This window comes from Phyllostomus hastatus, unplaced genomic scaffold, assembly GCF_019186645.2.
Source record: "Phyllostomus hastatus isolate PE091 unplaced genomic scaffold, TTU_PhHast_1.1 phas_contig_210, whole genome shotgun sequence".
NCBI classification, from domain to species: Eukaryota; Metazoa; Chordata; class Mammalia; order Chiroptera; family Phyllostomidae; genus Phyllostomus; species Phyllostomus hastatus.
The window spans coordinates 36,136,389-36,163,721 of NW_025333737.1; the positions used below are offsets into that span (position 1 = coordinate 36,136,389).

The 27,333-nt window shown below is 63.2% G+C and overlaps 1 protein-coding gene across 2 annotated transcripts in view; it reads left to right on the forward strand.

Moving 5' to 3' along the window:
* SEC14L1 (SEC14 like lipid binding 1) overlaps positions 1-25,220 on the forward strand; it is a 41,339-nt gene extending 16,119 nt beyond the window's left edge. For both annotated transcript variants that reach the window (XM_045836597.1, XM_045836598.1), the window contains 14 exons: positions 8,526-8,675; positions 8,780-8,911; positions 9,835-9,963; positions 10,707-10,941; positions 12,115-12,224; positions 13,754-13,943; positions 15,241-15,329; positions 16,389-16,459; positions 16,858-17,029; positions 17,313-17,447; positions 19,274-19,408; positions 21,496-21,747; positions 22,516-22,694; positions 22,954-25,220. In XM_045836597.1, the coding sequence (XP_045692553.1) occupies positions 8,526-8,675; positions 8,780-8,911; positions 9,835-9,963; positions 10,707-10,941; positions 12,115-12,224; positions 13,754-13,943; positions 15,241-15,329; positions 16,389-16,459; positions 16,858-17,029; positions 17,313-17,447; positions 19,274-19,408; positions 21,496-21,747; positions 22,516-22,694; positions 22,954-23,059 (2,085 nt within the window). In that variant the 3' untranslated portion in view covers positions 23,060-25,220. The remainder of the gene's footprint in view (positions 1-8,525; positions 8,676-8,779; positions 8,912-9,834; positions 9,964-10,706; positions 10,942-12,114; positions 12,225-13,753; positions 13,944-15,240; positions 15,330-16,388; positions 16,460-16,857; positions 17,030-17,312; positions 17,448-19,273; positions 19,409-21,495; positions 21,748-22,515; positions 22,695-22,953) is intronic.
* Positions 25,221-27,333: the final 2,113 nt, after the last annotated feature.

Below are 27,333 nucleotides of genomic sequence, written 5' to 3' on the forward strand. Positions count from 1 at the left end.
GAGCGTGGTTGGCTCAGCGGGACGGAAGGAACGAGCCGCGTCTGTCTTTAACGGGAAGAGACTTCCCCTGAAGCCGCCCCCGTTGCGCACTGCGCCTGCCGTGGGTCCGGCCGGAGTCCTGCTTCAGCCCGTGAGCGCGCCCGTCGTCCGTGGCTTCGGGTGACGTTCTCCGCGATGCGTGACTCCGCTTTCCTGCGTGACTGCTCCTTCTGTCAGTGGTCCAGATGCCCTGAAGCCGTGGCACTCTTTGCCCAGTGTTGTGAAACACTGGTGTCCGGTCGCTTCTCTTCTAGGAGTCAGGACCGTTTGTGAGCAGGACACAGGGCTGCCACACGTGCAGTGTGGCACCAGAGCCCCACGGTGCCTGCCCTCTGGGGGCAGGGGGCAGAGCAGGGCACCGTCGGGCCGAACCGCACGGGGACGTCGCCGTTCTCTGCCAGATGACTGCCTGCCACCTCTTCGTCCCGTTCCTCGCCGGCCTCTTGAAGCACTCGTTTCTGGGACCCGAGGGTCAGGGACACTTGTGGTCGGAAGTCTGAAAGCAGCAGGACGCTGCTCAGTAGCAGTTCGTGTCGCTCTCCAGGAGGAGACCGCTGTCACCAGCTCGGGCGCAGAGCACTCCCGTCCTCCCGTCCCCCCGCCCCCACTCGGATCTGCGGGAGCGGCTCCCGCGGGGCCACGTCTCCTGCGGGGTCGCGTCAGGTGTCTGTTGGGCATCGCGAACCTGAATTATGCTGCTTATTTATCTACTTTCATTTTATTTATTGATTTTAGAGCGAGAGGAAGGGGGAGAGAGAGAAACATCACTTTGTCATTCCCTTAATTATGCACTCATTGGTGGTTTCTTGCCTGTACCCCGACTGGGGATTGAACCTTCCACCCTGGTGTATTGGGACAACGCTCCAACCAATCAAGCCAGCCAGCCTGGGCTGACCTGAATTATTTTAAAAGGTTAGAAAAAAAACCCCCTGCTATTGTGTGGTGTTTTGGGTCACTATTTAAAACAGTATAGGGTGGATGAATCAGATTAGTGATCTCTCTGTGGCGTTACAACTTCTTACTACATGTGAAGCCTTTTAATCTTGCTGGTAGTTTTTGCCAGGTTCTATAGACTGTTGCCTGCTGATAGTCACCTGAAGGTCAGCTCGGGACAGGTGTGAGGGTGGAGCCCGCACAGCTGGAAGGCGGTGTGCACAGGTGGGCATGAGGCAGCCGACCTTTCCCCTCCGTGGGCCCAGCACTCGCTGGCACAGGCGCCCTGAGCCCGGGGCCTTCCTGCGGGAACACCGTGGATCGGAGGAGGGATCCGAGGCTCCGCCTGTCCTTCAACAGGGACGTTTCACGCTCAGAGCGCAGGGCTGCGGGCCCGTGGGAGGGAGAACCTGTGACAGGCCGACGCCAGGCCGCCCACCTTGCTGGCCAGTGTCTGCCCTCCGCTCCGTGGTGCAGCTGACGTGCATGGAAACGGCTTCTTCGTGGAAGGAAACGTGGCTGGTGTGGGACGCTGCGTGGGAGGGAGCTGGAGTGGGTATCGGGACAGAGGGGTGGTGAGAAGAATGCCTGAGCGATCTGGGGCTGCAGGCCCTGGGTCCCTGGTACTCGAGCAGCACCGTCCCGCCTGCGCCCCCTGCTGACTGTGCCGTCGGTGGCCTTCAAGCTCCCACCTTGGGGACAGGGTCCTGGGCGGGGAACACCCAGCACAGTGTTCAAATGGAGTAGCGCAGGCTTGTACCCCGACACCTGTCTAATCTCATTAACCGGTGCCGCCCCAATAACTGCGATAAAGAATACAGTGTGCAGAAAGGAGAAGAAACCAAGCCCTTTACGGGGTCACTGTGACATCTGTCACGATTCCCCTAGGTAACCTCTCCGCAGGCCTTAGAGCGCCACGGGTGGAAGTCACAGCCTCTGCAGGCCAGACGTTACCTGCGGAGGGGGGGGTGGGAGGCGAGTGCCGTCAGGACCCTTGCAGGTGAAGTTCAGGGCTAGACTTCACCTGTGTTTGACCTCAGAGGTCAAGGGCTCTGGGTCACATCCTGCCTGTTTCGTGACTGCTGCTCAGCGTCGGTGTTCTGTTTTCTGGTTTGCTCCCGCCCGGGGCACCCAGCGGTTGCTCTGACGTGGTGTGCCGGTGTAGCTGGGGACGGGGGCTGGGGGCGGCGGCCGCGGCATCCCCGAGTGATCGGCCTCCCCGAGTGATCACAGCTGCCACTCACCGCTGGCAGTGGGCTGGGCTCCTAGGCCTGCGCCGGCGCAGAGCAGCCAGTCCGGCTGGGTCGGTTGTTAGTACGTGTGTGGGGGAATGATGGGTGTCACAACTTAAAACTGCGTCATAGCCCTCTTTAAAGGGCTCATGTTTACACAAATTTTAATTGTTATAAATAGCTTATTAGGACACCTTTGCTAAAAACGAGCATGTGATTTGGGACTCAGTGCGCTAGTGGACTGAATAGGAGTCTCCGTTAGCGTTCGTGGGGTTCAGTCAAGAGCTGGAGAGGGACTGGGTTGTGGTCACATGCAGGGGCGGGGCGCCGGTTCCCTGGGCAGCTGTCACTCGAACATCTGCGATCGGCCTGGGTGTTTACTGCTCCCGAGGTTCAGCGGCAGACCGCGGTGGTGCCCGACGCTCTTCCTGGGGCTGCCCCCCCAGGCCGAGGCGGCTCTGCGTGCAGCGACGCCCCTCGAGCAGGTCCCACAGCCTTCCCTGCGGGCCGTCCGATCCGCCCCCTTTCGGTTTTGCCCAGGTCCCTCCCCCCAGGAGTGCTCCCCCGGTTCCCTCCCTACTGCTGCCCGCCCCTCCAGACCCGGGGAAGTCCTGCGTCCTCGCAGAGCCTTCTCTGCTCACCCCGACGTGAGGGGTTCCCCCAGGATCTCTTCTTCTGTGAGTGTGTCGGGGTGACACTGGTTCGTACAGTGACGCAGGTTTTGGGGGTGCAGTTCTGTGATAACCCCCCGAATGCCCCGAGCAACTTTATTGTCATTACAGTTCCTGAGATGTTCTCGCCTCCTGTCTTCTTCCTGTTGTCCTCCGTCGTGAAACAGTTTGATGCCCCGCCTCCCCACGCGAGCCCATTCCTGTGACTTCCACTTTTGTGTTCTCTGGAGTCCTGCCCTGGCCGGTGGGGCTCAGTGGGTGGAGCGCCAGCCTGTGAACCGGAGGGCCCCGGGTTCGGTTCCCTGTCAGGGCACAGGCCTGGCTTGTGGACCAGGTCCCCAGTAGGGGGCACAAGAGAGGCGACCACACACTGATGTGTCTCTCCTCTTTCTCCTTCCGTTCCCCTCTGTCTAAAAATAAATGAAAAGAATAAAGAACCTTAGCGTAGCATCTTGCATCTGCGTACGGCATGCTCTCCGGATACAGCTGTCCTTTTGACAGTGAACGAATCGTGGAGTTTTAACTCAGAGGCACTTCGGTCAGTTTGCCTCATTCTCTTGACGTGTGTTTTTGTTTCTTTGGGTCTCTGGCGACTTCTAAGAGAGGCTTGAGGCACAGTTAGTTTTTCGCGCACTGGTTTCCCCGAGTGCAGCCAGACTGCCTGTGAGCGAGCTGGCAGTCACGTCCAGTGCCGCCGCCGCCGCTCCAGACTCAGGCGGCAGCTGCCTCAGTTTGCTGGGCGGTTTGCATGTGAACCTGTGCTGTGTACAGGTCGGTCCTCGAAGTGAGATTTCTTTTAAACGGGTTTTCTGGCAGGATGCAGTAATAAGCTCATTAATTCTCAGGTTGAAATGTCTTCACTAAAATATGGTTTTCTGTCACGCAGTTCAAGTTTTTCATGCCACAGTTGCGTTCAGAGATTGGCGGGCACCTGAAGGCACTCCTGCCAGGCTCCCAGCTGCAGGCGCAGGGGTCCCTCTGGAAAGGGAGAGTGGGCGAAGGCAGGAGGGAAGGTGGGAGCGAGCTGCTGCCCAGGCGGCAGCTCCGCCGTGGGGGCGGCGGGCGAGGCCCTCGTCCTGTATTCACTGTTGAGAGACTCCCACTGTGCTGAACGGAAAGACGGAGCGGATGATCGCGCGAGTTCTTTCTCTCCCGAGAGCAGGTTTTCCTTGCACGGGGGCGCATGGAAGCACACGCCCCCTCTGCTGGAGAACTCACTGCCGGGGCGCCGCCGGGCTCGGCCTTTTCTCGGTTTCACACGTGTTGAGCGTGACCAGGAGATGTCTTGATAACATTGCAGATAGCTCGTGAAGACACAAGCAGAACTGGGACACCGCTGCTGCTCTTTGGATGCAGTGATTTGAGCCAGTGAGCGCTGAAGGGGGGGGGGGGGCTCCCCGGAGAGGTTTCTGAGGGCAGAGAGGACCGTGGAGGCCGTGGGCTCTGTGGCCCAGGCAGGGCCTGAGAAACGGGGAGGCCTCACGCAGAACCCCAGGTCGCCGGCCGCCCCCCAGATCCCAGGAGCTCCCGCTCTCCGAGCTGGCCCCTCCTCGGAGCTGCGGTGGGTGGGGGCCCCATGCGCCTGACCTGCCGCCCTGGCCTTAGCGCTTCCGGTGGACCTGAAGTTTGCATACATTTTCATGGGTAAAATGTGGCTGTGTCATATTTAATCACTTAGTTTACATGTGGACTCCCCCCCCCAGCAACTTTTTATTTTGAGAAGCTTCTGTTTTTAAACAGTTGAAAAGAAGTGAATGGCTGTATACATGTCACCCAGGTGAATTTAACACAGTGCCTCATCCCCCCCCCCCACACACACCCATGTTTTCTTTTCTGCAGAACCATTTGAAAGTACCCTGCCATCGTAACACTTTGGTGCTAAACACCGAGGCAGATACTGCCCGAGAGCAGACAGCCCCCTAGAAAGCGTGTCCCCGCCACCCCCGCGTCACGCGGCACCAAGGGAATGGCGTTACATGACCGTGCCACGTGGGGGCGTTACGTGACGTGCCGCACGGGCACGCTCCGCCCCCTCAGCTGCTCTTCCTAGCTGGGCTCACCCGGCCCCAGTGCCGGCTCCTTGCCTTCACGTCGGACAGCATCCCGCTTTTTTGCCCATCTTTCGAGAGACTGGCGTGTTTTCTCTTGTAAGAGTCCGGGCTGGTGGTTCGTGGCGTGGCCCCCACTTTGCATTCGCCGGCTCGTCGCCCCGACGCCTGACGTCGGTCGCGGGTAGTCCCCTGGCACCGCGCCAAACTGTCAGGGGGTCGCGGTCCGTCATTCGGTGGCTGCCAGGTCTTCCCGCCGAAAAGGCACCTCTGTCCCTCTGGGACTGCCCCCTTTTTCCTGCGGGAGAGTCTGCAGCAGGCTGACCGCAGGGCACGGCGAGGTCCCCTCCAGCAGCCGGGTTCTGCCCTCCCTGTTCGTGGTCAGCAGTGGCCCCTTTCTGAGCGGGCTGCGTCCCGGCCCCTTTGTGTTGGGGAGCGTTACATCGCTCGTAGCGCTTTACCGGTTTTCTTTCTGGGGCTCAAATTATCCCAGAATCGGGGAGCGGGACCCCGTTCAAGTTGGTTCCTACGGCCTTTTGGCATGGTCACTGCAGACTATTTGGCATTTCCTTGTTTTCTGGGGACAGACACTTCGGGCTCACCTCGACCGTTCCCTGCTCCAGACTTGTGACCGGCTGCCTCCCCGAGAGGAGGGGTTCCTCCCTAGCAGACCGGTGTTCAGGAACCAAGGTCCGGGTGCCCAGTTTGCTCTTTGCTGCCGGGTTGTCAGTACTTCTAGGTCCTTCCTGTGCGTAGAGCTGGGGCATAATTGATGTTTTCAATGGGACTGGAATGCTTCTGTTTTGTCAGGCTGCAGAATGTCGTAAGTTGTAGTTCGTGCTGGAAAACCAGGGGACTGGCACCTATGAGGATTTCAGAGACTAAAAGTTACGTCAACTTCTTGCGGTCTTCCTTCTCCATAACCTTCTAGAATGTTGGGGTTTTCTGTGCCAGCAGCACGCAGAGTTCATTAACCTTCCTGCCTCTCTGACAGGCAGGCCTGGGTCAGGGAGCACAGAGACACAATGCTGGGCTCACCGGTTTACTTAGTGAGCGTTCGTCCCGTAATGAAAACACGGCTGCGAAATAACACCTTTGTTTCTGTCGGTCCTCGGGGGAGGTGCTTCCTCTCCTGGGCACACAGGGGGGCGGGGCTTGGGCTCTCCCCTGGGGCCGCAGAAGGCGTCTGCTGCAGGGTGACGGGTGCACCCCAGAACAGGTGAGGAAGGCAGGTGCTTGCTGACCCCTTTTCATAGCGACAGAGTCCCTGGGTCAGTCGCCCAGTCGCCCTGGGACCTTGCCTGCCAGCCATTTGGGGCTTCCAGGGCAGAAGGAAAACGCCTGCGAATCCGAGTCTGCGGGGACGGCGGCGTCTCCTGGGAGTGGGGCGTTTTCACTGCTTCAGGTTCAGGGCTGGGCCGCGTGGGTAGTGCCTTTGGCTGGCCGCTGTGTTTCCGGAGTTTGAGCGATGGTGCAGGTGCTTTGAAAATGATCTCGTAGGTACTTGAAAGGAGAGCTCCCAGCCGAGGTTGCTTCTCGGTAAGTGCTTCCTCTGCCCTGTGTGTAACTTAAAAGGGACTGTTTTGTTTGAAGCCCTTGTGCTCTCAGCTTCCTGGCGCGCCGTGGCGCTGGGGCGCACTGCACGAAGCCAGTGCTTTCGGTGGGGTGCCGTGCAGAAGCCGCGCCGACGGTTTTCCGTGTCGTTTTTCCTGGACTTGCCGCGTGTGCGGCACTTCGCACCGGCACGCAGGAGAGCCTCGCCGAGACTCCCCAGTGCTGCGATTGGGGCGACTGAGCACTGAGCACGCTCCGTCTGTTGGAGCGTGTGGCGGGGGGGCGGGGGGCGGGGCACGCAGCAGGGGCTCAGTTCGGGAGTCACGGACTGCTGCGGGGTGAGCTCCTCTGGCGCCTGCGTGCGCTCTCTGAAAGTTGGGGTGATTGCACGCGGCGCGTCCAGGTGTCCACACGTGTAACGTGGAGAAATAGAGACATTTACTGAAGAAGATACACAAGATACAAGAACCATTGTACGTAGGACAGTGACGCCTCGGTCCCCTTCAAAGTGGGCACGAGGGGACCTCACCCAGTCCTCCCAGCGCCGTCAGCTGCCCTGTCCTGTTTTTCTGAATCTCACCCACAGTCTGAAGTCTCTCCCCTTCCGAAGGGGATCTTGGTTGTGGGAAAAGCCAGAAGTTGCAGGGCACCGAATCTGGGCTGTAGCGGGGCTGAGTCACCTGGTGATTTGATGTTTCACCAAAAAACTTTGCACGAGACGTGGTGCGTGAGCGGGCGTGTCGTTGTGAGGAAGCTGCCAGTCACCAGTTGCCCGCGGCTGTGGCTGCGGCTGCTGAATCAGCCGACTTGTTTCCGATGAGGAATGTCAAGCTTAACGCAGAATTTGGTGGAGATTCATTGCCCTACTCACTCATTTTGCACGTGACGGCCACACAGCACACACGCTCACTTAGCAGTGTCTCCCGCCCCCACTGACCAGTGCAGTGAAGGCGTCACTGTTCACGCGTGCGCATTCCAGTCCGCTCGCCTCGGCTGCCAGGCGCATCGATGTCACTCAGACAGTTCTCGTTACATTTACGATGGCTGGGCTTTTCCCGGACAGACCTGCCTCTGTGGAGCGAGTCTTTTTCTTTCTTTGTTTGGCTAAATTGTTTGTCTCTGGATAACTGTAGGCTCACAACATGCCAGTAGTATATTCTCAAGCGGTGATGGGGACAGATCCCATGTGCTCCTTCCCCGTTTCCCCAGCGGAAGGAAGCGCCTTGAGAAGCTGCAGCCCACCCCCACAGCCCACCTCCACAGCCCACCCCCACAGCTGGGACCTGACACCCCAGATCCAGGGCGCTCGCTTCCCCAGGGTCCCCCCCACTGGTGCCCCGTTACAGCCACGCCCACTCCCCTCCAGCCCCTCCCCTCCCTTCCCCCCTGGCCACCACGGATGTATTCCTCCTCTGTTTCTACAATTTCGTCATTCCAAGACTATTTCACGGATGTGTGACTCTGTGATCCCTGCAGAGTTTGTCTCCGCTCCGGTGTGGTGGGGTTCAGGCGAGACCCGTTTGTGTCCCCGGGGGTGTGCAGTGTCCCCCTCGATGCTTGTGGGATGTCTGCCTTCGTCGAGAAGTCAGCGGGGCCCGTCGGTGGGTCAGCGCGTGGCTGTCCGCTCCGTCCATGGATCTCCCTGTCTGTCTGTCTGTCTGTCATCACCGGACGGTCTGTGTTACCGTGGCTTCTGGACGGCAGGCCTGAATACGGCGATGCGGCCATTCTTCCCAGTGTACTCTTTTTCAAAACTTGTTTTCATTCTTTTGCCTTTCTGTGTAGATTTTAAAACCTTGTCTGTAGCTACAGGCAAACGTCAGGCTGGGGTTTGGATAGGGTCACGTGGCACCTCGGCACCCGCGTGGGGAGCACCGGCCTCTCTGCTCTGCCGAGGCTCCCGGTCCCCGGACCCCGGGGGTCTTCCTTCCCGTGAAGGCTGGGGGCGGGCGGGCGAGGGCGGCCGGGACGTGTCCGTGGGGGCAGTTCGACCCCAGGACAGCATCAGGGACGAGCTGTCGACTCCTCTCCCGTCCACCGTGCCCCAGGCCTACGAGAGGAGGTTCCCCACGTGCCCTCTGATTCCCATGTTCGTGGACAGCGACATTGTGAATGAGTTCCGGAGTGAGGACGGGGCCATTCACGTCGTGGAGAGGCGCTGCAAGCTGGACATCGACGCGCCCCGGCTGCTGAAGAAGGTGAGCGCGGGCCCCCGGGGGGCCCCACCACACTGCACTGCGCCCCCCGCCCCCCCCGAGGCTGGCTGGTGCTGACGAACCGTCCTCTCGGTCTCCTCTTACAGATTGCGGGCGTGGACTACGTGTACTTTGTCCAGAAAAACTCCCTGAACGCCCGGGAGCGCACCTTGCACATCGAGGCGCACAACGAGACGTTCGCCAACCGGGTGGTCATCAGGGAGCACTGCTGCTACACCGTGAGTGCCGCCCGCCCACCTGCCCGCGGGGCCGCCCGTCCCGTTTCCCACGCGGGGCGGCGGCCGCAGGGCGTGTGGGTTCCGCCGTCCTGCGCGCGCGTCGGCCCGCCCTGCGCCTTCACTGCCCACCACCACCGGCCCCAGCACCTCTCGCAGCCGGCTGTGGCAGTGCCCTCCCGGGCCCCGGCTTCTCCCTGGCCCTCCTGCGGTGTGTCAGCCCCGGCTCCAGAGTGACCCACTCACAGAATCACAGAATGTCACATCATGTCACACTGTCTCTGGGCTCAGAACCGGCAGCACCTCGGCATGTCACTCACAGGAAGTCATACCTCTGCCATCGGTGTGCGCACGCCCACCGGGCTGTGCCTGACGGTGCAGGCGTGCCACCGTGATGGCCTGTAGTGCCCCGCCCCCCGCCCGCCCCTCCTCCCGCCTTCGCTCAGACCCCCTCCTTGCTGGAGCCGAACCCCCCTGCAGGCTGCGCCTCATCTCCTGCTGCCCTGGTTCTACCCCTGCTCCGTCTTCGCCGGTGTCCCACGACACTGTCCTCCGACGGTGGCGCACCTTCTCACCTGTCACGGTTGGGGCCGGGGTCCCCTGCCGCTGGACCGTGAGCCTCGTGAGCCGGGCAGGGGTCTTTGTTTTGTGTGGGGAGAACGCCGCTCAGTGAATACGGCAAACGGGTGACCCGAGAGTGACGAGGAAGCTCGCTCCTTGTGTAGTCATGCTTAGAATATTCCAGAAACATGATTTTAGTCCTTTCATGATTTTTGAACCTCTGTAATTTTTCTGTCTGCTGCTTTCGTGCTAATAACATTGTTAGTAAAACAAGTGTTTTCTCCTGGTGACCGGTGGTGAGGAGCAGACAAATGATACTCTCACCTGTTGGTTAACTCGTGGGACGTTTTCTCGCTCGCCTGCAGGTCCACCCTGAGAATGAAGACTGGACCTGCTTTGAACAGTCTGCAAGTCTGGACATCAAATCTTTCTTCGGCTTTGAAAGCACGGTGGAGAAGATCGCAATGAAACAGTACACCAGCAACATCAAGAAAGTGAGTCTGTCTCGGGTTTCATGGCAGAGGGCGGGCAGGCGTCCCTGGGCTCGCTCCAGCTGGCGGTCTTCGGGAGAGGCTGGCGCCGGGGGGTCAGGGACCCCGGCCCGCTCCTGAAGGGGGGAGGTTCCGACTCTCCCCGAGCCTCCCGGCCCCGAGAGGGGAGGCTCAGCAGGGCCCCAGAGGACACCGGGGGCTGCCGGGTGGTGAGGAGGAGCGTGCAGCCCCCGGCGCGGCGTCCTGGGCTTGGACGCGCCGGAGCTGCGGCCCGGGTGCCACCAGGGGCCTGCTGACCGGGCGGCCGACCGGGGGCCCCGGCCTCCATTGTTGGGTCCCCCTGCCATGGAAGAGCTTTCCTCCTCATTTCTGTGCTGCTGCCCACGGCTGCCGTGGGCCCTGGGCTCCGACGCGTGTCGGCGTGGGGCTGGGCCGGCTTTGTGAAGCCGTCTCCCTCCTCTGGGGCCGCGGTGGGGATGGACTCGGAGACACAGCGCACGCTGAGTGGGAGCGTGGTGGATCGGGGCTCCCCATCAGTCGTGGGGGTCGCTGTCTTCAGCTGCTGTCTCCTGGACTTTTGGAGAGGAGGAAGTGACATGTGGGAAACAGGGACGCAAAGGCATTTCGCCTTTTCTGTGTGTTTATTCTAGAGCAGTTCAGTTTCCAGAAGTGTCGTGAAAACCTGTGAGGGGTGAATAACGGAACGTTCAGTGCATACTAACCTTGACATTGGTTTTGTTTTAAAGGGAAAAGAAATCATTGAGTACTACCTTCACCAGCTGGAAGAGGAAGGCATCACGTTCGTGCCCCGCTGGGCCCCGCCCCGCCTGGCGCCCTCTGCCGAGGCGGCCGCCTCCTGCTGGACGCAAGCGGCGGCGCTGGCCGACGCGCTCCCAGAAGCTGCGCAGAAGGAAGGGCTGAGCGGCGAGGCCCTGGGCAGCGCGAGCGGGGCCGCGGAGCCGGCCCCGGGAACCCCTGACGGTGGGTTCGCCCCGAGGGCAGGACTGGCCGGTGCCGCGCCTTCCTGTGCCGTCTGGTCCCTCTGCCACTCGGGCCCCCGTGGGACGGGAGACGTTACCTGAGGGAGGAGGAGAGCGCGGTGCGGGCCCTCTTCCTCGGGCCTGCAGAACCCGTCACACAGTGGACTTCTCCCCACAGGGGAGAAACAGATTTTTGTTTTAGGGCAGGGAGGGTTACGTGAAGTTGTGACGGCAGGACCTGTGTTTTGTTTGTTTTATGGAGGTGGAGGCATCATGAGCGAGGGTAGGGCAGCAGCCAGTGTCTGGAACGTAATCGGCCGGCCTGGCACTGTCCGTGCCGCTGGGTGTCAGGCGCTGGCCTGGCTCTCCGTGAGCGCCGGTGACAACGGTGCCTGTCGGGGAGGGGACGCCCCCCGGGGCGCAGAGGGAGGGGGGCTCCCACAGGGCCACACCACTGTGGGTGGCGGGGCTTCCGGCTGCCGTGCTGGGCTGCCTCTCGTGTTTTGCACACGCACCCACACACTTGCACACCCTTTTTTGTTTCTCAGAGCGACACCCATTGGAAAGTAGGAAAACACAAGAAAATTCTGCCACTCGGGAGCCTCGTCAAACCCTGGGGATTGGTCTTGCGCTGCGTCCTGCTCTGCAGCCAGGCAGTGCCGTCCGCCAGCTCTCGGCGGGCGGCGGGCGTTTCCCTGCTCAGGGTGCACGCCGTCTCTGCACCTGTGACTTTCCTTCGCTGCACTTAATTTCTTACCTCATTTTGCGGTTGACGTTACTGGGTCACAAAAGAGGTTTCCTGTGTTCTTGAGCACAGCTCCACTCAGAACAGGTCTAGAATTATTTATTTCACAGTTTTGTATATAACTTTGAGTTAAAAGTCACTGAGTACCTGGTAGAGCTGTCGTTCTATCAGGAGCGGTGCTGAGATTTTACTGGCAGAGGTGGCCTGCTGGCAGCCGGGGAGTACAGCAGATCCAGCGAGTTTGCCAGTGGCGCGGTCCGGGTCTGACGGAGCGGCTGTCCTTGAGGGCTCCGGGGTGGCCGGTGGCCGTCTGCAGCCCCTGCGGCGGCACGGAGTTGGACCGCTCCTCAGCTGCCCTGAGCAGGACTCTGGGATGCTTCCGGTTCCGGCGTTCTCGTTGTAAATGACCTCCTGTGGCCTCCGTTCCAGACAAACTGGACGCGGACTACATCAAGAGGTACCTGGGCGACCTGACCCCCCTGCAGGAGAGCTGCCTGATCCGGCTTCGCCAGTGGCTGCAGGAGACGCACAAGGGCAAAGTGAGACTCGGCCCCGGGGGCGGGAGCCGGGTGCCGTCCCCATCCCCGGAACCAGGGCCCCGCCTGTCCGCAGTCCTCGGAGTCACTGCTTCCAGTTGCCGTAGCTGGCACGGTCCCTCCCGGTCTAGAAGTCCTTGCATCTGTGTCTCGGGGTGACGTCAAGTCCCCGGTGGCAGCTCGTGGTGCCCTTCTGCGTGCAATTGGCTGTGCCTCTCTGGGTCTCACGGAGCTGCCTTGCGGGGGGACAGTCACGTGTGTGGCAGCTTTGGAAGGAGTCCACCGATGGTGCAGGGGCTGGAGATGTTTGTGCTTTGATTTGGAGGTTCGGGTGGGCTTTGGCCTCACGAGGAACCAGGTGTTACAAGAGCCGCGCACTGCTGGGGCCCGGTGGTGGGCGGAGGTGCGTTTGGGTGCCCAGCTCGCTCCTGGCCGCGCTCAGTGGGGAGAAGCCGGGCGTCGCACACAGTTGGCCGCCCTCCTTCGTCGTCTGTGCTGGTCACTGGAGCAGGGTCGGGCTCAGTGTCACCTGTCGAGAACGCAGCTGCAGACAGGGCACTGCTGCCGTTTTGGGGCAGTGACCATGCACTGGACACTGTTTCAGGGTCGGTCTGAAGCACTGCCAGCAGCCCTGTGCGGTGGGCGTGGTTTTTACCCCTTGTGGCACCCTGGGGAGAGTGCGCGCAGGGACGGCCAGTGACTCGCTGCGGGTCTCACGGCGCGTGAGGGGCGGGGCCGGGGGCGGGGGCCAGGCCGTTTGCCTCTAGAACCCAGGTTCTCACTCACCCAAACGTCTTTGTGGGGCGCTGCTTTCCTAGGGGTTCCGTCTCAGTGCTGTTTCCCCAGCGGCTGCCCCTCCCCGCACAGTGCCGCCCGTGGGGACCAGTGACGGCGCCAGTGAGCCCGTCCGCTGGTCGGGAGTGGCACCTGTTTCGGGAGGGCTGCTGCACGCGAGGAGTGCCACCACCATCGGCAGAGCTGACGCTGCTTTTTAACCCCTCAAGTATGCGCGTGCACACACACATGCATGCACACACACATGCACGCACACACACAGGAGGCGCACCGATGGCAGTAGTGCACAGGTCGGCGTGGGGGGTTCAGAGCATTTGATGTTTAAGGAATTGATGCCCCAAAGCATCGCAGGTTCGATTCCCAGTCAGGGTACATGCCTGGGTTGCAGGCTATAACCCCCAGCAACCGCACATTGATGTTTCTCTCTCTCTCTCTTTCTCCCCCCCTTCCCTCTCTAAAAATAAATAAGTAAAATCTTTATAAAAATCTTAAAAAAGAAAAAAGAAATTGATGCTTTCACTCTGCTGCGCTGAGAAGGAAGTGGAACTTTCCTTTTGTGAAGATTCTCAGACTAGTGCTGCTGCTTTTCTGAAGCGTTGAGGCTAATTTTAAATAGTGGGGTGACAGCAGCCCACTCTCGACGAGAAGTGAGAGTTTCAGAGTCTTATTCCCTTGGTAACGCGTTTTCCGTCCCCTGGCACCCGGAGCGCTGCTCAGAAACGTCTCTCCCCGCGCAGATCCCGAAGGACGAGCACATTCTCCGGTTCCTGCGTGCCCGGGACTTCAACATCGACAAGGCCCGGGAGGTCATGTGCCAGTCCCTGACCTGGCGGAAGCAGCACCAGGTGGACTACATCCTGGACACCTGGCGCCCGCCCCAGGTGCTCCAGGACTACTACGCGGGAGGCTGGCACCACCATGACAAAGGTGCGGGGACACGGTGTCCAGGGCCCGCCCGGGGACTTCCTTCCGCAGGGTGCAGCGGGCCCTTGCATGCGTGGCCCCCCACCCCCGCCCGAGCGAGTGGGTGCTGGTCTCCCCACAGCGCACCCACACTCCTAACCCCCCTGGGAACAGCCCTGGGGAGGCAGGAAGGGCTGGGCTGTTGGCGTCTTCCTCGGGGCCCAGGTGTGTGGCCCTCGGGCCGGTCACTGCAGCGGCTTGGACTGGGCTGTGTCCCTGACCCGGGCGTTCGTGCTCCTCTGGGTGGGTTGCAGCTCCGTGAATCCCCACTGGGAGCACGCATTTGTTCCACTTCACGGCCCTCGGGAGAGTGAGAAACTTGGCAGTGAGACATTAACAGATGTACCTCGCTCAGGTCGGGAGAGAGTGTTCATAAGCCTTCCGTTCACAAGGTGTGGGAGCCCGGAAACGCCCTCCGGGTTAGGTAGAGCAGCCCTGGACCCGCGCTGTCCTCAGAGGCACACTGTCCCCACCGTGGGGACGGTGGGAGAGTGTGGGCCCCGTGTCGGGGGTGGGGGGGCCGCCCCAGCCCTCCGCTGACAGCAGAGGGCGTCTCAGGGTCTGTTCGGGGCAGAATCCGTCCCTGCCCCTTCTGCTGCTCCCTGGCGGCTGGGGTCTGGGAACCGCTGACGCCAGGAGCACGCTGGCCACCACGGCCATCTGCCCTCCCCTCTGTGGAGCTGGCTCACGGGGACAGGGATTTATATGAGGAGTCAGGGTCCCCTCAGGCCCTTCCCACCAGCCCTCCAGGCCGGAAGGAAGCAGAGCCAACCTGTCCGGCCCTTGCGGATTTAAGATTTCTAGGAAGGCCTCATTCATCCTGGTTCTGAGGGTAGGAGTTACAGGAAGCTGGGTTTTTAACATTCTTGACCTTGAACTTTGGCTGACCTGGGGAATGAAAGGGCACTCCGTGTTTGGACCCCCTGCTGCCCCCCTGCCGCTGGGAGTCGGGGCTCTCTCTGCTCAGCCCCCGGGTGTGCAAGTGAGGGGCTGGGCCCTCACCCGTGCAGAGCGGAGCTGTCTCCATGACCCTGCTGCCTGCTCTGTCGGTGGCTTTTGTTTTTCCTTTTACCGTGTTTTGGGGGAAAGGTTGGGGGAACCTCCCGTACCCACGGGAGCCAGCTGCTGCTCCCCAGGAGAGCTCGAAGCCCGGCTGGAACACGGGAGAGCAGGCTTCCTCGTGGGGGGCCTTAGGCGTGCCTCCACGGCTCCGTGGCGGGCTGGTGCCGGCACTAATGCCTGACCTTCTTCCCCCCCGCAGACGGGCGGCCCCTCTACGTGCTCCGGCTGGGGCAGATGGACACCAAAGGCTTGGTGAGGGCCCTCGGAGAGGAGGCCCTGCTGAGATACGTAAGTGCCAGGCGGGGCGGCGGGCGGCATCTGGGCCTCGCCTCCCCTCCCTCCTCCGCCAGCGGGACTGGGTAGGGCCGTCGCCCTGGGACGGCGAGCATGTGCTGCTTCTGTAATCTGGAAGGAAAACCTGTTTGTGTACTTGAAAAACTTCAAAAGCAGGCCCAGAAGTTATAAATTAAGTTTTTCACAAGAAAGCATCAACAAGGAAAATCACTCCAACCACTTGAGATGACATGACCACTCGGGGGCTGGTTCTGAGTCATCTCTGACCTTCACCCCCAGGGAGGCCCCTGCCCTCCCGCCCTGACTTTCTGAGCTGTCTCTCTGGACAGACCTCTCTGCAGTAGTCTCCCCCTGGGACTTCCTCCGTCCCGGACGAGGTGCACGCCTCTCCCCCGGTGCCCGACTCAGGCCCTCTCCACTGCAGCCATTTCAGGGCGGGCGGCTCCGAAGGGAGAACGAGGCCCTGACACGGAAACACGGCAGCTCCAGAAGGCACGGCGATCATGCCGTTGCCCTGAGGCCCCCACTGGTGGCATTTCATTGTGGAGCTGCGGCCACTGTGGGTGGGCTTGTGCATGTAGGCGTCCCCACACGCACACGTGTGTGCAGAAAGGTCATAACTGTGCGGACGGGCCGCTGGCACGGGGGAGGGTTGGCCTGCAAACGGTGTGCCCTGCAGCCGTGCCTGGGGTCAGCTGACACCGCCTTCCCCTTGGCTGGTCCGTGCGGCATCCCAGTGTCCCCTCTCAGCGGACACCTGCCCCACGGCTCCGGAGGTGCTTGTTCTGAAGACACGGCAGCAGGTCACGCCCTCCCTGCCCGTCGGGGGCGGTCCCCTGACTGTGACCTCCCCGGGGTAGCTGTCACTTTAGCCACAGGGCACAGCACTCAGGCTTTTTGGAGAGAGCCGTTCCCTGTCAGGGGTGTCTGTGTGTATCAGAAAAGCTGAACGGGTGACTTGTTCGGCTCACATGCTCACCCTGAGTGCGTCGCGCCATCGGCGCAGAGGGACGCCGTCCTCTGCTGACGGGGCCCCGGGCCTCCCCCGCACAGGTGCTCTCCATCAACGAGGAGGGGCTCCGGCGCTGCGAGGAGAACACGAAGGTCTTCGGCCGGCCCATCAGGTGGGTGCGCGACCTCGCTCCTCCTCCCCCACCGCTCGTCGAGAATGGGACTCAAACGTGTCTTCTCGCTGATTGTTAGAACGCAAATCTGGTTTGATTTGTAGAGTTTTAGAGCCAAGCCTAAATACTTTACTGTTTCCCGTGGTGTTCGGAAAGGTAGGAGATAGATAAGCCTATAATGTGGTCAGTGTTGCTGTTCCTTCGCCCTGCCCCCTGCCGCCGCCCCCCCCCCCAGCTGAGGGGCAAGGCCTGTCCTCTTAGTCGCGTGGTCCTGGGGAGCCCAGGGGTGCGGGTTTTGCCTTGTCACGGCTGCTCTGTGACACCAGGAAGAAAGCGTAGCTCCGGGGCCCGGTGTGCCCCTCGAGGGTCCGCGGACTAACCGGTCTGCCCGCCTGCAGCTCCTGGACCTGCCTGGTGGACCTGGAGGGGCTGAACATGCGGCACCTGTGGAGGCCCGGCGTGAAGGCCCTGCTGCGCATCATCGAGGTGGTGGAGGCCAACTACCCCGAGACGCTGGGCCGCCTGCTGATCCTGCGCGCCCCCCGCGTGTTCCCCGTGCTCTGGACGCTGGTGGGTTGGCTGCCGCTGCACGCACGCACGCGTGTCCACGTGTCTGCGCCTTTAAGTCCCGGCCAGTTAGAACAAACAAAGCTAACTTGGAAGACATAACATTTCTCAGATCACTCAAGGGAAGAGAGAACTCCCGAGTGTCTTAACGCCATGCAAACGGACTTCACAAAGACGCGCCCCAAACTCCAGTCCCCTCCCCTCCCGCACAACATCCGCCTGTCTCTCGGACCTCCGGGGGTCGGGCGGCAGGCAGAGGGGGTACCGGCGTCTCTCTTCCTCGCAGGTCAGCCCCTTCATCGACGACAACACCAGGAGGAAGTTCCTCATCTACGCGGGGAACGACTACCAGGGCCCCGGGGGCCTGCTGGACTACATCGACAAGGAGATCATCCCCGACTTCCTGGGCGGGGAGTGCATGGTGGGTCCCTGCGGGCGCGCCGCGGGGCGGGGCCTGTGCGCACGTCGTGGGCGGGGCCTGTGTGCACGCCGCGGGGCGGGGCCTGCGGGCTGTGGGACGGGGCCTATGTGCACGTTGTGGGCGGGGCCTGCGTGTGTGCCGGGGCCCAGACGATTTTCAGAATTTCCAGCTTCGAGTGTTGGGTTTTTATCGTCTTGGGCTAGCATCTCTCGGACCCACCGTATAGGTAATTTTTGACAACACGCACACTTCCTCGTCGCTGAATCTGGCGAGAGCTTGTCCCAGGATCCGCCCTGATCGCCGCTGGCGGGCTTCCCTCGGCTTGTGGGAAGCCGATGTTTTAACTGGGGGGAGGAGCTGCGCGTTTTTAAAGACGCTATTGAAATATCAAAGCGGTTCTCGGAAACGTTTCCCCGCTGACAGGGAGTCAGGATAGTATGTTAAAGGGGATGAGTGAAGGGAATTAGTTCTCTCACATGCGATTTGGGATTTTTAATAATTGGATCGTCAGGCTGTCAGGCGGCCGCCTCCGTTTTTCTGCCCTCACTGTGAAGAGGGTTTAGTCCCCTGAGCACCCCCCGCCTCTGGGGCTCCCCTGCCTGGCGTGAGGGTGAGGGACGCTGGAGCCTGGAGAGGCCCCAGATGGGGCCGAAGGGACGGCCCAAGCCACCAGGGGTGGCGGCGTCCCCGCCAGGGTCTCAGGAGAGAAAGGCTCGCCCGTTCTTCACGGGGAATGGGGTTCCCTTTTGGGGCGCATGTGCGTGGCGCACGTGATCCGCCATCGCGGCGCGCTTCTGGGGAGACCTGTCCGGGCGGTCAGAGGGGTCTGAACAGCCCTCAGACTCCGCCCGAGTCAGCGCTTCTGCCGTCAGGCATCGTAGGCGTGTCACAGCGCCGCGCAGAGGGACAGGGAGGTCGCAGGACCCTCGCTTTCCGAGTGGCCCTGACGTCCCGCTGAGGTCAGGGTCAGGGTCGCCCGCAGACGGCTGAGGTCGCGTTAGAGCGCCTCTGACCACGTGGTCGCTCCTCGCGGGGGCAGAAGCGCTGGGCTGGAGCGGACGGCGGGCTTGCGTCCTGACCGCGGTGCCTGTGTCTGTCACTCTGACTCCGTGACGCCCCCACAGGGCGCCCCGCAGCTGAGGGAGGTCACCGCACTGTGGCCTTGGAGGCTTCTCTCCCCTCCGCGCTGCTGCTGCTGCGGAAGAGGCGGCCTCACTCCCGCTTCCCTGCGCGAGGTTTTCCCCGCGCGTCAGCGTGACGTCTGGTGGGACGTCCGGCCGCCGCAGGGCTCCGGTCACGTTGGCGCCCCGTGCGGTCACCGCCGGGATGGCAGTGAAGCCGTGGTGCAGGGTTGGGCAGGAAGCAGGCGAGGCTGCGAACGCGGGCTTGGCGGGGCCTGTCCCTGGCGGACAGGGAGCTGCTCTGCCTCCTTGTCCCGTGGCCGGCGTCACCGACCGGCACGGGGCTCGTGGCCGACTGCACACTAGACCGCGGTCACACGTGATGCAAACAACGCCTGCGGCCGCTGAGCACACCCCCCTTACTGAACACAGCATTTTCCTGTGCAGCGCAGGCTGGGCTCTCATCGCAGTTCTTCCAGGAACCAGCGTCAGGGACTGGGTTCCGTGCCTCGCACACACCAGTGTGAGCTCTGGGGCCAGTCAGCTCCCGCTCGTTCCCGGTTGCGTGAAGCACGGCCCAGGAGTTCAGGGGGGTTTTACAGTGGGGTCGCCGGGGTCCCGTTCCTCAGCACGTCAGGTGCTCTTGGACGGTCGGGGACCTGGTGCGTGACCCCGGTCTCACTGCTGCGTTGTCCTCGTTTCCAGTGTGAAGTGCCGGAGGGCGGCCTGGTGCCCAAGTCTCTGTACCGGACGGCGGAGGAGCTGGAGAACGAGGACCTCAAGCTCTGGACCGAGACCATCTACCAGTCCGCCAGCGTGTTCAAGGGAGCCCCCCACGAGGTGCGCGCCCCGGCGGGTGGGCGGGCACTGGGCGACTCGGACCCCACAGCTCATTGGCAGGTCTCCGGGGGACTTGGCTCGGGGGCGCCGACGCTCCGGCCGGTCTCCTCTCCGTCGTCGGATTGGTCACACAGGCCCCTTGGCACCGGGAGCAGCTGTGCAGGGGGCTGGGGGCGGGTTCTCCTGCCGGCCGTGGGGCCCGCACACGGGGCTGGGTGCAGTGGGTCGGCTCACAGGTTTGGCTCATTTACAGTTGGTTACCTGGGACCAGCCTTGTTTTCTGTGGTGTTGGCTGGGTTTCGGTTATTTATATTTTTAAAGAAACGTGTCCATCTTTTTTGGTTTAGTGGAGCGAGGAGAAATCTCTCCTCTGCTGTCGCGTTGTGGTGCAGAGGCAAGGGTGCTCCTGGATGACTGTGCTCACTGCACGTCCCGGGACATCGTGGTGACCTGAGGCGTGAGGGACTCACAGCCGCGTCGCCCTTTCCTGCACCCCAGCTGCGGAGGGGACGGCGGTCCTCCACAGTGGCCCCGGAGAGGGTGGGCTCCTGGCTTGGCCCGTGGCCGTGGCGGGGAGCGGAGCCCGGGTCGCCTCCTGCCAGAGCAGCCGCCCCGCTCGGCCGCTGCCGTCTGTCCTGCTGCTGTCTGTCCTGCTGCTGTGTCTCTGGGATGGTCTGCCCGTCAGCGGTGGGGCGGGCGGGGGTGCTGCTGTGGCGTGAGCCGGCCGCCGTGAAAACCTGCTCTGCCTCGGCCCCAACCCGGCAGGGGTCTCAGGTTTCTGCTCCTGTGTCTGGAGGACGGGTCGTATTTCTTACGAGGAGGCTGGCTCCAGGAGGCAGGGTGCTTGTCTGTCCCCTCTGAGGTCACCGTCGCCCTTGTCCTCGGTGCAGAGCTGGAGAGTCCCAGGGTGTCTGTGGAAGTGGGTCGCCGGGTCTCTGCGTCGGAGCAGCAAGAACTCCGTTTCCGCCGTGGGGCTCGGGGAAGCACAGACCAAGGACAGTGACACCCCCCCCCCGCCCCGAAACGAAGGCCGGAGTAAACGTCCCCGTTGTGCCGGCGGGAAGGGGGTGCTTGTCAGCTGGGGGCTCATGTCAGGGGAGCCGCCTGGGGAGCCACTGGGCGAGGGAGGGCGAGTGCGCCGGGCCTCAGGGCCACCGCTGTCCCCAGATGGGACCCTCAAGGCTCTGTGGGGCCTGCTCTGCACAGACGCCCCGCGGCGGCGTCTCGGCAGCGAGAAAAGGCAGTGGTGCGGTGGGCTCGACGGAGGCGCTGTGCTGGGTGCGGGGGGGACGGCTCGCCGTGGAGGGAGGGAACGCGGCTCTGGCTGCTGCTGGGAGTTTGAGTGAGTGCAGAGCTGTCCCAGCTGGTTTTAGTTCTCAGTCCCGCCCACAGCGATCCTGTGGAACTGTGACTCTGCTCTTTCCCTGCGGGGAAACTCCAAACGGGCGCCGCCGATACAGAGCAGATTCAGACCGGCGCCCCGCCCCCACCCCTGTGTCTCCAGCCCGCCGCCACCATCCCACTGGGAGCAGAGGCGCCTCCCCAGGACGCTTCCTCCCTCCCCTTGCGCTCCTGGTTTGAGTCCCACCTGCCCTGGGCCCCCCGGTCGCCGGTCGGGCCCCCTGCACGCCATCGTGCCTGGTGTTCTGTGTGTTTCCAGCCCTCACTGTGGACATGCTCGTCAATTTCAGAGAGGGGCGAAGGGAGGGAGACATCGGTTGGTTGTCTTTGTAAGCGCTCTGACCAGGGACTGAACCCACAGGGTTTCAGGTTGTGGGGTGATGCCCCACCCACCGAGCCCCACCGGCCAGGGCTGCCCTCTTTGTCCTGCTGAGATGTGGTTTGCAGTCGGGACTGGGTGTTTCAGAGTGCAGCCGTGAGCGCGGGTCACGGAAGTCGTGGACGGCACGTGTAGCTAGTGGTGCACACAGACCGGCCTGGGACACGGAGCAGGAGCCTGAGAGTGGCAGCCTGGACGGTGGCCGGTGACCGTGCGTGCAGATCCGCTGAGGGGACATGCCGCCCCCCGACGCGGTGCAGCCAGGCCCGCGCTGCCTCGGTGGTTGACGCAGCCCCTCTGCTTCCAGATTCTCATTCAGATCGTGGACGCCTCCTCGGTGATCACCTGGGATTTCGACGTGTGCAAAGGGGACATCGTCTTCAACATTTACCACTCCAAGAGGTCCCCGCAGCCCCCCAAGAAGGACTCGCTGGGGGCGCACAGCATCACCTCCCCAGGGGGGAATAACGTACAGCTGATAGACAGGGCCTGGCAGCTGGGCCGCGACTACAGCATGGTGGAGTCGCCCCTGACGTGCAGGGAGGGCGAGAGCGTGCAGGTGAGCGAGGCCGGCCGTGCCGCCGCGGCGCTCCGGCTCTGTCTCGGGGAGGGGTCCGCCACTTCGCTCACTCCTGCCCTGCCCAGCCCCGCCACCTGTCAGTGGGACGCTGGCTGGGTGGGTCCGGGTCCAGTTCCATCCGGGAGACTCCAGGAGCCAAGCGAGGCTTCGGGGGGTGGGGGGGGAGGACTCAGACCCGAGGGGGTTGGGGACAGAATCCACAACTCCTGCCCCAAGTCCGAAAGTTTTCTTCCGCGAGTGTGCACTGGAGCGCCCCAGGGGGAGGGCGCGCGCTCGGCACGGCAGCTCTGGGCGCCTCTGCCCCACACAGCGGATGCGGGGTGGCTGCCCTCACGGTGTTCAGCTGCATTGCAGCCTTCAATTCCAGAGTTGATGGAGGAGGTGATTCTCACAGGCTGACGTTTGGTTTTAGATGGCCATTCTCCTGACCCAGAACGTGCTGGTCAGATCACTGGGAGCCTGGTCCAGGTGCCCTTTCTGACCTTCTCAAGGCCCAGTAAAGGCCCCGCATGAGGCCTTCCCTCCTGGTTGTGGGGCAGGCACAGTCAGAGTGCCACCGGCTGTCACCTGGCAGACGCCTGGCTGGGACCGACCCTGCTAATGACCCCGAGTAGCAGGCCCTTCACTTGTCCAGATGCCCAGGGACCTCTGCCGAGTCCACGGCGGCTCCCTCGGCTTTGCCGGACCCGCCGTCGGCCGGGGCTCCGCGGGAGGCCGCCTCAGCCGGCTCCGCCCCACTCGTTCCAGGGCTCCCACGTGACCCGGTGGCCGGGCTTCTACATCCTGCAGTGGCGGTTCCACAGCATGCCGGCCTGCGCCGCCACCAGCCTGCCCCGCGTGGATGACGTGCTGGCCTCGCTGCAGGTCTCCTCGCACAAGTGCAAAGTGATGTACTACACCGAAGTGATCGGGTCCGAGGACTTCCGGTGCGGGCTCTGGCGCGGCGGGGACCTGGGTGCGGGCGGGAGTGGCCTTTGGGCCACTCGATGCCGGGTCACAGTGCTGCCTGTGCCCAAGGGCAGTGGGCAGCCTCGTCCCCGGGGCCCCTGCCTGGCTGTCCTGCTCTGCCAGTGCTGCTGGTGGGGAGGCGGGGCTTGCAGAGCTGTGGGGGCAGAGAGCAGGGCTGGGGGGAAGCATGGGGGCTGCCGGTCCTCACGCCTCGTCCCCTCGCTGTGCTGTTTGCAGAGGCTCCATGACCAGCCTGGAGTCCAGCCACAGTGGGTTCTCCCAGCTGAGCGCGGCCACCACCTCCTCCAGCCAGTCCCACTCCAGCTCCATGGTTTCCAGGTAGTGCTGCGCCGCCGCCGCCGCCACCGCCACTGCCGCCGCCTCGGACAGCCCCGGCACGCCGCGCGCCCGGCGGCCAGTGTGCAGACGCCTCCGACCCCTAGGTAGCAGGTAGCGCTCGAGATGGTAGATGTAGGCGCTGACCCCAACGCCGCCTCGACAGGCAGCTCTGACTCTGACTCCGACTCAATAGCCATAGATTTTGTACGCGGCCCGCACAGAGTCCGACCAGAGCGCAAGGGCTCTCGGGAAAGAAAGTCGTTTATGTACTAACTGAGAGCTTGACTCTGTCTCAAGTATCGATGCAAAAAATGTTCCACACAACCTCCACGCCGTCCGATAGCGGATGAGCCCCTGCCCCGCCCTGCGGGGGCCGCCTCACCTTCCCGCATGGAGCGGGAGCCTCTGACCTGCACCACCCCCCCCCCCACCGTCACCCCCGCCTTCCTTCCGCCTGCGCACAGTGACAGCCCGCCGGCTGCCGGGGGAACGGGCGCCGCCCCGGCTGGCAGGACCGGGAGGCAGCCCGGGGAGCCGCAGCCTGGCTTCTGGCGGGCGGGTTCGTGGTTCTCACGTCGGTGCCGGTGGGTCAAGGGGCTCCCGTGGCGCCAGAAAGACACCGCCATCGTTGAGCACGATTGATCGTCTCTCCACCCCCCCCACCCCCCCACCCCCCTTCCCGTCTTCTCAGCGCCTCCAGGGCGGGCTCTCCCTGGGCGCCCTCTCCCTCTTCCCCTGGCGCTGCTGCTCCTGCCGGCGCTGGCCGTGCTGAGCTCCTCCCGACGCCCCTCCCCGGCGCCCCCTGAGCCTCACGGCCTCAGAGCCCGGGTGGTCCTCCGCGTCCCCGGGGGGTGGGCCACCTGGCAGCCGTCTGGGGTTCGCTCACTTTGGCTGAGCAGGGGTCTCACAGCGGCGTGGCTGGCCGCCTCAGGGAGGTGCGAGGCTCGTCGGAGCCCCGCCCGCGTCTCTGTAGAAGGACGTGGACTCCCAGCGTGGGTGCACGCGTGTGCGTGTGGGCGTGGCCGTGTGGGGCCGGCGTGCTCTGCGAGGGTCCTTGGTCCGTGTAACGAGATTCTTCCTGGGAACCAAGCAGATAGGGAATTGGTTTGCTTTTTACATTTTCCTTTATTCCCACCTGTAAAGCCTGTTCTGTCTCACGGCGGCTGTCAGTTTTTGGCTTTTCACGGGAAAGGCCGGTTCCTGGCGAACTTGCCCGTGTTGCACCGGGTTGCTCTCGTGATGGGCGTGAGAGCGGCGGCGTGTGCGGCAGAGGCGGAGCCTGTGATGCTGGGGGTGGGTGCCGGGCCACAGGTCCTGGGCTGCGTCGTCGCGGTCCGCGCTGAAGGCGTTTGGGGGGGTGTCCGGGGGGGCTCGGGAGGAGCGGGGCGGCCCGCTCTCCTGGTCGGGGAGGTGCCCGCTCTGGCCCGCGGCCGGTCCTTGGCTCCGCGCAGAGCGGCTCCTTGTCGGCACCTCGAGGCCGCTTCCGGAAGGCACAGCAGGGCCCGTTGCTGCTTGCAGTTGGCGCTTCTTGTTTCCAAGTCCCGAGGGCCTGAGGGGGGTCCCTTCTCTCTCTCTCTCTCTCTCCCCCCCCTCTCTCTGTGTGTGTGTCTCAGATGGCGATTTTGCTGACAGCTGCCGAGAGACCGCTCCCCTGCACAGCCCACGGCAGGCAGCCCGGGGACGTTGTAGAACTGTCTGGGCCGCGGCCAGCCCCTCCCCCAGTCTGAAGATCTGTCCTTGTTAAGTCGATTCAGAAGTGGCCCTGGGTCACCTCCCGGGGTTGGGCGCGTCCTTGAGAGCTCAGAGCACAGGACCGCGCCGGGGCCTGCGGGCCGCTCGCGCATCGCCCGGCCACTCTCCTTGCCCGGGAGCCGTGGTGCGGGCCTGGGCGGCGCGGGCGAGCCTGCCCATCGGTCCCCTCGGTGCCCCGCACGCCCGCCATGGCTGCTGTCCTCCCGCCTCTCCCGGCACTCGGGGGTCTTCGGGTGCCCCCCCGCGACGAGTGTCTTCATTCACTCCCCCCCGCCACCAGACGCATTATTTACGTATCAGATTCTGTAAATGTTTTGTAAACATATTACCTCACTCTTGGTAATACAATACTGATAGTCTTTACAAGATTTTTTTATTGTTATCAATAATAAATGTGAACTGTTTAAAGAAAACAGACGTCTTTTTGTTACTGTGAAGTCTCCCTGGAAGAGGTGGCGCTCTTCAGGGGCCCTGGCGACTGCGGGGAGGGCGGAGGGAGGCTGGAGCCCGAGCCTGGTGCAGGGTGGGGGGGACCCCAGGGTGTCCCGGAAGTCCCAGCACACACGTGCACCGCCCTGCGGGCAGGGCGCCCGGGGCCCCCAGGGCCCCCCACTTCCAGAGGAGCTGCAGCCGTTCCTCTTAAACTGCACGAGGTCAGAGTCAAACAGGAACAGCGGCACGATGCCTGGTGCGATGCTTCCTCAGCGATGCAGCGGTTCCCGCAGCCAGCGGGCTCGGAGCAGGTAGAACGGGCAGGCCCGCACCCTCAGAAACCTGGGCCGCCTGATCCCCGGCTCCCCGCCGGCCTGCCCGCCTCCCCCTCAGGAGCTGTGCTGTCGCTCGCTCCCCTGGTGGGCGTCTGTCCTCGGTGGGAGCCGGCCCAGGGGACTGGCTGGGACGTGGGGTGGGGAGCCAGTGCTGCCCGAACGTGCCCGCAGGCAGGAGTGTGTCCCCAGGGGTCTCAGTGGCTGGCGCGCTCTTTCCGACCTCGGCGCCATGATGACTCACGGTGACTCAGCAGTTCCTGGGGGGCGGGGGGGCGGGGCAGCGAGGCCGCTGCATGAACACCCCCCCCCCACGCTCTAGTGTGTGTCCGCCTGTCGTCGGGTCCGGCCTGCTGTTCCCCAGCCTTCTTGTTCTCACGGTGGCAGCCAGAGGCCGCTGGACACCAGGTGAGCACCTGTTCCCTGAGGGGCGTCCCCTGAGTGTCCCCGAGACCGTCGTCTCGTCTTCACAGCGGCCACCCGAGCTCCCCTCCGCGCCCCTCCTCACACGCCCGCCGTCCCCCCGCAGTCCTGCAGAACGCTGGCGGGGCCGGGGCCGGGGCTGGGGGCGCCTCCCGGTGCTCGAGGCGGGGCAGGGGCCTTCTGGCTGGCGTCACGAGGCCGACCTGCGAGTCGGGCGTCTGAACAGGTCAGGGTCTGGCCGGCCGGGGATCCTGGGGCGTCAGTGGCGGTGTCCCCACATGGAGACTGCGGAACCCGAAGCCCGCGGAGGGCTGAACTGTGCACGCAGGGGCAGGGGACGCGGCGGTCTGTCACCGACACCCCAGCACCACAGCGAACCCCGGGGACGGCGTGTCCCCGTGAGCTCCCAATGGAGGCGCAGACCGCCCTCCTGGTGACAGGGCCGACAAGTCACACAGCGGGGCGTCCGGGCGCGGGGGCCCCCTGCAGAGCCCAGAGGTGCCCGGTGGGGAGCCAGCACAGCGGCCGGGCCAGGGCCGAGCCCCTCGGGAGCCGGCGAGTGCGGAGGGCGGCCACGAGAGGCGAGCGGTGCGAACAGCCCGGTGCCCGTGGGGCGAGTCCCCCAGCCGACCTGCCCGGGCTCCCTTCTAGTGACGGGAAAACCGCTGGGGGTGGAATAAATAAAAACTCAGCAGGGGAGAGGGGGACAGGATGGAAAGACGACCTGGGCTGACCTGCAGCCCAGCCCTCGGCCGCCGCAGTCCCACCTCAGACGGGGTGGGGGGGGGCTGGTTAACTGGGCGTGCGGATGTGGCTCGGCCGTGTGGCGAACACGGTCTTCAGCGACTAGAGTCGCTTTTCAGAAAATAACTGGTTTGTATCCCAAGAGCGTACTTCCTCGTGGTGAAACTTTAAACAGAAGAAGAGGGAGTAAAGTAGGGAAAAAGTCCCCTCTGCCCCGGCTGGTGTGGCTCAGTGGTTTGAGGGCCCCAGCCTGGGAACCACAGGGTCGCCGGTTCAATTCCCAGTCAGGGCACAGGCCTGGGTTGCAGGCCAGGTCTCCGGTGGGGGGCACGTGAGAGGCAACCACACAGTGATGTTTCTCTCCCTCTTTCTCCCTCCCTTCCTTCTCCTCTGTTTAAAAATAAATAAATACACCCTGGCTGGCGTGGCTCAGTGGATTGAGCTCGGGCTGCAAACCAGTGTCGCAGGTTCGATTCCCAGTCAGGGCACATGCCTGGGTTGCAGGCCATGGCCCCCAGCAACCACACATTGATGTTTCTCTCTCTCTATCTACCTCCCTTCCCTGTCTAAAAATAAATAAATAAAATCTTTTTTA